Source organism: Andrographis paniculata, unplaced genomic scaffold (genome assembly GCF_009805555.1).
Source record: "Andrographis paniculata isolate CXL003 unplaced genomic scaffold, ASM980555v1 Contig45END, whole genome shotgun sequence".
In the NCBI taxonomy this organism is placed as follows: domain Eukaryota; kingdom Viridiplantae; phylum Streptophyta; class Magnoliopsida; order Lamiales; family Acanthaceae; genus Andrographis; species Andrographis paniculata.
Genome location: NW_026137579.1, coordinates 2480017 through 2490707, shown reverse-complemented (window position 1 = coordinate 2490707; position 10691 = coordinate 2480017). Strand labels below are relative to the sequence as shown.

At 38.8% G+C, this 10691-nt stretch overlaps 3 protein-coding genes across 4 annotated transcripts; all 3 read right to left on the bottom strand.

Moving 5' to 3' along the window:
* Positions 1 to 47: 47 nt before the first annotated feature.
* LOC127251697 (double-stranded RNA-binding protein 1-like) lies at positions 48 to 3683 on the bottom strand. Of its 2 annotated transcripts, none has more exons than XM_051275515.1 (6): positions 3164 to 3683; positions 2698 to 2829; positions 1992 to 2227; positions 1681 to 1897; positions 1088 to 1204; positions 48 to 542 (listed from the first exon to the last, which is right to left on the bottom strand). In XM_051275515.1, the coding sequence occupies exons 1-6, from the start codon at positions 3567 to 3569 to the stop codon at positions 256 to 258; spliced, it is 1395 nt and encodes a 464-aa protein (XP_051131472.1). In that variant the 5' UTR covers positions 3570 to 3683; the 3' UTR covers positions 48 to 255. The 2 variants fall into 2 exon arrangements, with proteins under 2 accessions (XP_051131472.1, XP_051131473.1); XM_051275516.1 differs by having other exon boundaries at positions 48 to 473.
* Positions 3684 to 4569: 886 nt separating this feature from the next.
* Positions 4570 to 9095, bottom strand: LOC127251462 (5-methyltetrahydropteroyltriglutamate--homocysteine methyltransferase). Its single transcript, XM_051275164.1, has 12 exons — positions 8943 to 9095; positions 7799 to 8152; positions 7636 to 7723; positions 7373 to 7500; positions 6896 to 7287; positions 6648 to 6811; positions 6379 to 6459; positions 6118 to 6284; positions 5926 to 6031; positions 5580 to 5830; positions 5296 to 5497; positions 4570 to 5212 (listed from the first exon to the last, which is right to left on the bottom strand). Exons 2-12 carry the CDS (start codon positions 8146 to 8148, stop codon positions 4844 to 4846), a joined length of 2298 nt encoding a protein of 765 aa, XP_051131121.1. The 5' UTR covers positions 8149 to 8152; positions 8943 to 9095; the 3' UTR covers positions 4570 to 4843.
* An 850-nt stretch (positions 9096 to 9945) lies between these two features.
* LOC127251463 (protein SRC1) lies at positions 9946 to 10691 on the bottom strand. The gene is made up of 2 exons (XM_051275165.1): positions 10257 to 10691; positions 9946 to 10161 (listed from the first exon to the last, which is right to left on the bottom strand). Exon 1 carries the CDS (start codon positions 10603 to 10605, stop codon positions 10264 to 10266), a length of 342 nt encoding a protein of 113 aa, XP_051131122.1. The 5' UTR covers positions 10606 to 10691; the 3' UTR covers positions 9946 to 10161; positions 10257 to 10263.

Sequence of the window (10691 nt, the reverse complement as noted above, 5' to 3'; positions counted from 1 at the left end):
AATTTTGTGTTTTCATCAGAAGACATAATTCAACATAACTAAAGTCATGATGCAAAAACATGTGATTATCATAATATAAAACCTAATTGGTAAAATCACATACAAACACACATATGTGAGACAACAACATTGTTCAAAACAAACTGAGGTACCTTTTCAACACAATTGTCAGCAAATGTAGACATTGTTCTAAATATTCAGTTAGTGCTACCGTTTCAGAGGACCATCAATCAGATGGAAGGTTGGATAATGTATTTATGCAGACGTTTCTTTGGTGACCTCAACCTTATAAGCCACCCAGCGACCGTCACTGTATGGCATCACTACAGCACCCTCAGGTCTAGGCAAGTTTGAATTGCGCGGCATCACCACAACCTTCTGCGCATCTGGGGGCTGGTCGGCAGCTGCCTGTTCAGTATGCGCCGCTTCAGAGGAAGGCGAACTGGAATGATAAGTTGGAGGAGTCGATGAACCTGGCAGACAAGCATTCACATTGACATTTTCGGGTGAGCTTTTGGCCTTTTTGGCTTGAATCTGTGCTTCTGGAAGCAATCAGTTGACACAGAAAACAAATATTCATCATTGATTTCAAAAAAAAAAAAAAACACAAATCGAAAAACACATTGAAATAGCATAATGAGATCACATACAAGTAACAAATTCCACAAAGTATACTAATGGCTCAATCAGTTCGAGTCATTCATTTAAGGACAAAAAACTGCAACACTATGTAAGAGGGGTGGAATAGAAAAGGGGTTCTCATCTATCTCCATGGCCATAATCATGAGCCTTAAAACTTCGACGTATTGAAGCATCACATTCAGAAGATTGATAGTAATTTATTGAGCTAGACTAAGATGCAAGGATTGGCAATAAAACATGATAAAGTCCAATTAATGAAAACAAGGTAACTAAATTAAATAGATAGGAATTCTCTTGATTAAAAGCACTAAACAGGACACTAAATAAGCCATATTTTCCAGCAGAGCATCTTCCAATTTTCTAACACTAGAAAAATCTGATTGAAAATTGATCCTAAAGGCATACGATGATCAGAAAAACAAGTGGCAAAAATCAATGAAATCACCGTTGTCTTCTCCAAGGTGCTTTTTAGGTGTAATTATAGGCTGGATGGCATGTGATAAGTTTTCAGCAACACCAGAGGATGACAGGGATGATTTAGATGATTCTGCAAGTGGGCAGCCTGCAAAAGTACCTAGTAATTACTTGCCAATAATGAACCAACAAAGATTGCGATGCTCAACAGAAAAATGAATAGACGTATTAGATATATAATTCAATTAGAACAGATATGACAAAAAAAAAAAAAAAAAAAAAGAAAAAGAAAGAGCTATAGCGTTTATACGATTATTTGATGCATTAAGTTATTCTCACTTAGCGACGTAATATTGGATCATACATAATCAATCTAATGCAGGAAAAAAGGCAACAATCTTTACTTTTTTAGCACTTTTTTAAGTTAGACACATGTTTCAACAGATTCCATGTCTTTACAAATTTGACTCAGATTTCTGCAATCGCACAAACACTCGTAGATCTAACTACACTACCGCTACATGTGATTAGTGATGCAAGAGTTTAGTAAATGCAATATGTAGATTAGCAGCAAATAACAAATTCAAAAAAATGTATATAAATTGGTAGATAAATATTTCATACTCTTTGTAAGAGCGCTATAAGCAACTTTAGCAGCGTTCATCTCTGCTTGCTTCTTTGTTTTTGCTTGAGCTCCTTGAAATGTATACGTCCCCACCTCAACAGTAGACACAAACACTGGCATGTGAGACATGCCAGAGCTTGTTGTCTCGTATGATGGGCACATAAGACCCTTCTTTTGCACAAACTCTTGCAAAAGGTTTTTGTATAAACCTGAATCCTGAAGTCATTTTGAAGTTACTAAAACTGTCAGGATAACAAAAAAGAAAGTATAATAAAAGAATGTACTATATATACATATATAACATACTAACCTCTTGTTTTCCCTCCACTGACAATGCTTCACAAGCAACTTTGGCTGCTGCTTGCTCAGCTTCCTTCAGTGTAGAGAAAAATTCCAAGGTTTCATAAGATTTCCCATTAAGAATGACTGATGACTTAAACCGGCGGGCATGAGGAGGGCCTTCAGTCTCGCAAGCATAAACAGGAAAACCAATATTTTGCTTTTGCGCGAATTGTTGAAGCCGATTCTTATACATAGGCAATGTTTCTGAAAATGAAAAGTTCAAGCAACTTAATATAGGCAATATACATTTTTCAAGTAAAGATATATTCACCTTTAAATTCAAGCTCCACGTAAGTTACCAGGTATCCAAATATTTACAAAATACACCAATGTTAGTTATATATTTGACAAACAAGCAGTGATACAGCCAAAGAACACGTGAAGGACTAAGTTTGTTAATATATCACAAGCTAGTAATCAATAAATCCAAGAAACTCTTCCGCAAAATTATGCTTTATACTTCTAACTAAAGTGGTGCAGGTTAGAAAAAGTTGTGGGAAGATACCTTTAACTGTGTATACCATTTCATTATCTTCGAAATCTAATCATATCTACTCATTTAATACAGCCTCGTGTACGAATAGAATGAGTTTAACATGTTCTAAATTGATATTAATACACAATATCCACTTCCAAATAAACATATACTCCAAAGCATGCTATAATTCTCTAACCTTTTAGACCCACGTCACGGGTGCCAATTTCCGTTACATGAACAGCTGGTGTGTCCTTGGTATCTCCACATATTTGCAGCTTTACCTCCTCCCCAGGCTTTGAATTAGCACAATTCTTTGGGGACATAATTCCTGCAATCAAAATTTCAACATTTGATACCCAACTATGAAATTATTTTTATTTACAATGTGAACTGCCCTCAGATAAAATAGCTACAAAATCACCAATGAGGTACTCATAAGTCATACCAGCAGAATTCAAAATTTAATAAACATGGCACTCTCCGAATACACGATGCCTTTCAGATTTTCAGTTTCAAGTTTGCTTGAAAGAATAACGAAAAAAAAAATGCAACAATTGGGTACTTTGATCAACGATTATAACACCAGGAGATAAGCGGCATCAACTAGGGCAAAATAACTCAACGCCACCATTTATACATATATAGGGGGGAAATGGACTTACCAAAAGAGGGGAGCGGAAGAGACGAAGGAACCGGAGATTCCGGAACAGGAGGATCTTGAGATACCTGAACGATTTCAGGCAAAGGAATAATCGCTGCGGGGAGCGAGGCAGCAGGTGAGACGGCCTGCTGTTGATGCTGAGAATCCAAAGGCAGCACAGGAGGGGGGAGGGGCTGAGCGTCGCGCGGTGCCGAAGAGGCAGCTAAATGCTCGAAAGCAATTCTGGCCGCAGTGTTTTGGGCTTCTTTTGAGGACCTGCAAATGGTTGGAGTTCGGAACATTTGGCCGCAGACGTTGACGGTGGCGACGAAACGCGGCATGTGAGCGGGTCCATCTCTGGTGGTGTTGTACTCCGGCAGATCCCAACTTTTTCTCTGGCAAAGCTCTTGAAGTTTGCTTTTGAACATTTTGAGAGAAGAAAGAGGAGAGGGAAAGGGGAGAAAGGTTTCGGAAGCACGGCGTGGGCGTTAGCGTTGCTACTCCACGCTAACACCAGAGAGGCGACTGAAGACGATGGAAATGAGACATGAAAAAAGGGACGATAAAGATTTTTATACTGCTCACTCTACAGCTGGGTAGGGTAGGGGTAGGGGTAGGGGGTGGGCCCGTAAAGGTAGGGTAGGTACGCAAATGTGTTTAAATAAATTCCTATTATGTTTGTTTATTTCTATAATCGAAACAAAATTTTTTATTTCTGGTGACTTACTAATTTTTATTTTGTTGCTGTTGTTGTTACTTACTAAAAAATTATTACAAGTATTTATTTTTATTATTTTGTAAGTATTCTTATAAAAAAAATTAGTTTGTTTTCTTAGATTAAAATTTATCTCAATTTTAAAAAGGAATAATTTATTTACGTCAATATTAAATTTGATTTTCGTTTTATAATTTCGGTATTGTTTTTACTTAGTGAGGAAGTAATTGTTATATAAAATATGTACATATTAATGTATACAGTAAAGTGTCTAAAGCATATATGCTTACCTACGTAGTGCATACATATATAACAGTAATATAATTTTAAAAATCATATTATATAAATATGAAATATTAATACACATGTAATAATAATGCCTGTTCTTAATAATATTATTCTTTCAAAACTAAATCTTATTTGACTACATTGTATAATTTTATAAAGACAACAAAAAGAAATTCAAACAGTAATGGATAAAAAGTTAAGGTGACATCACAAGTTTTTTAGCACATGATACATCATGTCTTATGTTTTTTCTTTTTCTATCACATGATATATAATGTCTTTTTATTAGACACAATGTGTAATAAAAATGTAACTAAATTGCACAAAATCTTTAAATCTCCCATGTCTTTTTATTAAAAAATTTGTCGCAATTTTATGATAAATTTTGTGTAATTTAGCCTAAAAATGTGAACGTTTCCCATGTATAATAAATAATAGGGCAAATATTTTAATATATTGAATCTTTTACCTGAAACATTTTCTCAACATAAAGAAAACAAGCCCAAAATTTCAAGGATAGCAAGAATACATAACAAGATTTCAAAACGTACAAAATAAACACCAAAGGCAACAAACAAGACCGACTAATTTTATGAGATGGGAGATAAAAAGATATAAGTGATTGAATGAAGTTTGAGTGAAAAACAAGCCTCTAAGCCTGTAAATATATATATATAGAGAGAGATCTCTCTCTCTCTCTCATTTGGCGCTGCCAAGTTTGGCGCGGATTTGCTTAGCGGCAGCAACCATGTTTTCGAGGGCCGGCTTCACTTCCGTGTACTTGCGAGTCTTGAGGCCACAGTCCGGGTTCACCCACAGGATGTTGGTATCCAGCACCGCAAGCATCTTGTTAATTCTATCCGCAATCTCCTCTGTCGAAGGTATTCTAGGGGAGTGGATGTCGTACACGCCGGGTCCAATGCCAGCCCCGTACTTGACTCCCTCACGGAACACTGACAGGAGTTTCTCGTCCGACCGCGAGTTCTCAATCGTGATCACATCAGCATCCATGTTGATGATGGATTGGATGATGTCGTTGAAGTTGGAGTAGCACATGTGGGTGTGGATCTGCCGCAACAAATCATCCATCATTACCAAAAAATTTGATAACTGAGAGTCAGCAACCAAACCAAGATAAGATATAAATGTACCTGAGTCGTGTCCTGGACACCGCAGTTGGTAATCCTGAAAGCATGGACAGCCCAGTCCAAGTAGACGGCGTGCTCGGCTTTCCTGAGAGGCAACCCTTCTCTCAATGCAGCCTCGTCAATCTGGATCACGTTAATGCCAGCCTTCTCGAGATCCTCTACTTCGTCCTTAATAGCCAAAGCAATCTGGTAGCAGGTTTCAAACCTGATGCATGCAAGTGTTACCCGGAATGCTCACAAAGTTTTTTATCCAATATCTTTCAATGAGGTATAGGAATGATCAATACCTTGGTTGGTCATTTCTTACAAAGGACCAGTTGAGAATGGTAACGGGCCCAGTAAGCATTCCTTTCATCGGACGCTTGGTCATGCTCTGGGCAGCAGTGGACCAGAAGACAGTCATTGGCTTGGGGCGACTCACATCACCAAAGATGATTGGTGGTTTCACGCAGCGAGAACCGTATGACTGTACCCATCCATTGGAAGTGAAGGCAAAACCGGACAGTTGCTCACCAAAGTACTCCACCATATCATTCCTCTGGTATACACAACAGAGAAAAAAAACTTACAACCTCAGAGTGAATACAACAACACATCTGTTGCTTCTAAAAATTAGCTAACTGACTGAATTACCTCTGGTTCTCCATGAACAAGAACATCAATATCGAGCTCTTCCTGGAGCTTGACAACTTTGCTGATCTCTTCCTTGATAGACTTGACATATTCCTCTTCCGTGACTCTAAGAGAGAGAGAGAGAGAAGCATATGCTTAGACTTCAGGCTCAAAAGCATTTTGGAACAAAAAAATATAGCAACAGCCACTCACTTGTTGGCCTTGTACTCTCGCCGCACCCGCCTGAGCTCAATAGTCTGAGGGAAGGAACCGATGGTGGTTGTTGGGAGGATTGGAAGGTTGAGCTTCTTCTGCTGAGCATCAAGCCTACCACTAACATTTGTAGCACGACGGTGATCAGAACCCTTCAAAGCAGCAGCCTGTTGAACAAATACAAGAATGGATTGGTAAAGGTTATACCATTTAGGCAGCACCACTCTCTTAGAAAGGTAATAAAAGAAAACATTCACTTACAGCCTTCTGTACAGATTCATTAGTCACCCTTGGGGAGGATCTCCTAGAAGCCTGGGCTGAAGCATTAGCAGAAAAGAAATCCTGAAAAGGAAAAGAGGCAGCAACCAAATGAGCACTTCAGCAGACATTGTACCCAAGAAAAAAATAAAATTGATCCAAGCAAAAACAGTAGATAGTATAGTGGCAATAGTATCAGAATCCATTGAAAAATAGAAACATAACATAACAAGCCATGTCTCAATTGTAAAGAACGGAGGCTCGACATTTACCGCATTTTTCTCTCCAGCCAATGCCTTGGCTAGGGAATTTACTTCAACAACTTTTTGTGCAGCAAATGCAAGCCAAGACTTGATTTCAGCATCCAGCTTTGGCTCATTTGAAAGATCAACAGCAGTATGTAGAAGTGAGCATGAGGTGGACACAACAAGTTTGTCTGCACAGGTGGAGGGGGAAAAACTCGATAAACACAACAATCAATACAGAAAAAATACTAACGGAAAACTGAAGAGCAACATACCCTTTCCAACAAGGCTTTCAAGAGACTGCAGGGTAACAAGAGAAGCATCCAGATCATTGGCCCAGATGTTCCTCCCATCAACTATTCCTGCAAATAGGTACTTTCCAGAAGGAAACTCACTCCTGATCAAATCAAGAGTTTTACCTCCACGAACCAAATCAAAACCATAACCAGTTACTCCATTCAAGGAGATGAGTGTTTTGAATGCAGCAGCAGGGACATCAGCAAAGTATGTCTCAATTAAAACGTTTAGACCAGATAAAGATGATTGCAGTTCAGCATAGGCCTTGGTGAAGGCTTCCAATTGTTGGGAATCAAGATCCAAAACAAGAGTGGGCTCATCAAACTGGACCCATGAAGCACCTGCAGCTTTCAAGTCAGAGAGAACGTCCCTGTGGAGATTTCAAATGTCAAATGAGATTCAGAGCGAGACCTGCTGCAAGATCAAGTTTCATATATATTGAAGCAATTTCTTACTTATAGATAGGAAGAATTTTATCTAGAAGAGAAAGAAGGGGAAATGTTTTCTCAACACCCTTGGCAGGCTTTGAGAGTATTAAGTATGTGACAGGGCCAATAAGGACGGGAACAGTGTCAACACCCAGCTGCATGAGACAAAACAAACAATGTAAGATAGTTATAATCATATAGCCCTTGGTTACAAAACTTTACTTCAAAAAAATACAAGCAGCAACAGCTTTAAAAATCTTTATTAATAAAATGAGTGACAGAGGATATACCGCTTTAGCCTCCTTGTATTCATTTACAGCCTTGTGTGAAGCATAAGAAAACTTCACATCAGGTCCCAATTCAGGGACAATGTAGTGGCTTCACAGATAAACAAGCAATGTTAGATAAATACTAGAAACATGAATGTTATTAAAGATTTGGACCATCACTTACTAGTTGGTGTCAAACCACTTTGTCATTTCCATAGCAGGAACAGAGGCATTTCCTCTGGCCATAGAGAAGTAAGTGGAAAAGTCAATTTCCCCACCATTCCAATTGTATCTGGGGGGAACAGCTCCAAGCATTGCAGTTGCATCAAGCACCTGGTCATAGTAAGAGAACGTGTTGCTCGGAATGTACTTGATCCCTGCATCTGACATCTGCTTCCAGATGGATGCTCTCAGGTCTGTAGAGACCTTTTCCAAATCCTCGGCACTGCTCTTGCCATCCCAGAAAGATTCCAGAGCAAACTTAAGCTCTCTTTTTGGCCCCATACGAGGATATCCAACAATGTGAGATGCCATTTTCCTGGTGCATAAATTTCATTCGATCAGGTAATATGAAATCCAAGGCCTATTATTACCAAATACCCCTTAATCTCTAACTTCATATTGTCACAAATATCCAGAGGCAGAGCTACTGAGTCTGATACTTTCATTTATGCCCAAGTGAGTTGAGTGTTTATTCAATGACGGTGAATGGGCAGGTAAACAGAAGCAAACCTAACATGAATAGATTCTATTCTAGGTCACCTAGTACTGAACAAATGAATCGGACCGAAACATGACTGTAAGTAAGCGATAAATAATTAACAAAGAGATCAGAACGCACACAATAGATACGGGCTTTAATAGTCACGAAATCTGAAATAAAATCAAAAACTGCAAATATCCAGGATCGATCGGCAACGAAAATCTAAAAATAACAACGGAACACAATGCAATCAGATTCAATAGTCACTTCACATCAGATCCACGTTCAGCATAAGCTATAAATCACAGATCTACAGAACTTCACTCCATAAAACAAAACATCTAATCCGATCCTAACAACTACCACAAATCCACTCTCACTCTCTCGACCACACGAAAACGCCACATTTTCCACGCCATAAGTTCCGCACACTAGAATCACACAGACATCGTCAAATCCCCAAATTAAACAAAGCAAACAGCAGCATAGGCAAACCAGTGAGAACCCAAACTCTTACCCGTAGATCTAATCGAAGCAACGAAAGCAACCAACTCTCCAATACGGAGGCAAAATCACAAACAAAATAACAAAGAACAAATCATAAGGCTGAACAACAAATCCATACCTCAACGATTCCACAGAGAGAGATAGTGCAGTTGAAGAGAGTATCAAAAGGCTACACGCGAGTTCAGGAAGACGGTTGAGTGGCCTTATTTATAGAGAGAGAGCACAGGGCAGCACTGGCTGCCATTTCTTTTTCTGAAGGGAACGTGCGCGGGGAATGAACATCACGCGCCTTGAAGTGCGTGCTTTCACGCGCCTCAGTGGATCATTGCTTGTCCATGGACCTATCGTCGGTGATCTGGTTACTGATTAGTAATTTTTATTTTTTTTGTTTCCACTCCCTCACAGAGTAATTTTTTAAACAAAATATCCAAAAAAAAGATAAAAATAAAAACTGACATTTGTGCGGGGGAAGAATTCCCCACAAAGAGGACAGACTATAAGTTTTTAAAGATTTTTAAAATTTTAAAAAATTGAAAAAAAAAATTAATATTTAATTTGATATTTTATAAAAAAAAATTATATTTGATATAATATTTTTTTTAAAAAAATGAGTAGTCCCAGATGAGTTAGAAAATTTTTGTTGTTCAAGTTTGATGTGAAATCAACGGTGTGGATTTACCCATGAGTTTGGTGGATATTGGTGGCCTGAGACAATTACATGCGACCAACCTATTCAAATATAATTTTATAAATAAATAAATTGGTATCTGAGTAGACACGCACCATAGTACTATTGATTTTTAATTGATTATAGTAAAAATAAAATTGACTTGAGGCCCCTGAAATTAGACGTAGACATGAGAGATGATATGAGATCTAACGTATACATCCAACAATCTCATTTTCTAACCAAATCTACCCTCACAATCATGGTCTTGTTCCACATTCCCTCATCGTTACGTAAGCCCAGCAATCTGCAATGCCTTTAATTTTACCAACTACCTTAAACCTACCCTCGGAATAAATTATTTTTATAACCATCGAGTTTGATTGTGATTCGATAGAAATACATCTTCTTGGATTGGTGTAATAAAAGCCCAAAACGAGAATACTAAGAAATATATTTAAACCACGATGTAGATTGCATAGTGAAGCCAAGCACAAAACAATTACAACATCTCTGTCCAAACACAAACATCACATTACATATAAATTACAAAGATAATCTCAAGACATCCTGGGAAACAAGCCAGGGTACTTCATATATATATATATATATATTTGTTATTTGCAAGAAAATCCATAAGCCATACCAGCACACCACACACAGAGCCCACCTGCAAAGCCAAAAAAATAAAAATGTATATAAAAACACAACCAGACATCAGTATATATATATGTGTATATATGTATGTAAGATTGGCGTACGGACCTTGTAATTAATCACTGTCGCTGCTGCTGCTGCTCTCATGTCCATCCTCGTGCTTCTTCTTCTCCTTCTTCTCCTTCTTCTTCTTCTTCTCGCCGTGCTCGCCGGCGCCGCCCTCGCCGCCGTGGATCTTGTCCTTGATCTTCTCCATGAAACCCTCCTTGTGCTCCTCCGGCTTGTGCTCGCCGCCGTAGCCGTGCGCCGGCTTGTGTTCGCCGCCGTAGCCGTGCTCCGGCTTGTGCTCGCCGGCGTGGGAGGCGCCCTTGTGATCTTCGCCGTGCTTCTCTCCGTCCTTCTTGTGGTCTCCTCCCATCCCCAATTTCTCCTCGATCTTGTGGATGATTCCAGACATTTTCAAGTTTGAGAAAAAAAATCAAACAAACAACAATTCGAAATTCAGATCGCGATGAGAACTGATGAAGGGACTGTGGTAGACCT

Bases quoted from the DNA above. Each gene is read 5' to 3' on its own strand.
- LOC127251697 (XM_051275515.1), bottom strand. From the start codon at position 3,569: ATGTTCAAAAGCAAACTTCAAGAGCTTTGCCAGAGAAAAAGTTGGGAT. The intron at 2,830-3,163 runs GTAAGTCCATTT...TTTTGATTGCAG, and splicing joins TCTTCCGCTCCCCTCTTTTG to GAATTATGTCCCCAAAGAAT. The intron at 1,898-1,991 runs GTTAGTATGTTA...AAATGACTTCAG, and splicing joins CAGTGGAGGGAAAACAAGAG to GATTCAGGTTTATACAAAAA.
- LOC127251462 (XM_051275164.1), bottom strand. From the start codon at position 8,148: ATGGCATCTCACATTGTTGGATATCCTCGTATGGGGCCAAAAAGAGAG. The intron at 7,288-7,372 runs GTAAGAAATTGC...AAATCTCCACAG, and splicing joins AAAATTCTTCCTATCTATAA to GGACGTTCTCTCTGACTTGA. The intron at 5,213-5,295 runs GTACATTTATAT...TTGTTGCGGCAG, and splicing joins GTGTCCAGGACACGACTCAG to ATCCACACCCACATGTGCTA.
- LOC127251463 (XM_051275165.1), bottom strand. From the start codon at position 10,605: ATGTCTGGAATCATCCACAAGATCGAGGAGAAATTGGGGATGGGAGGA.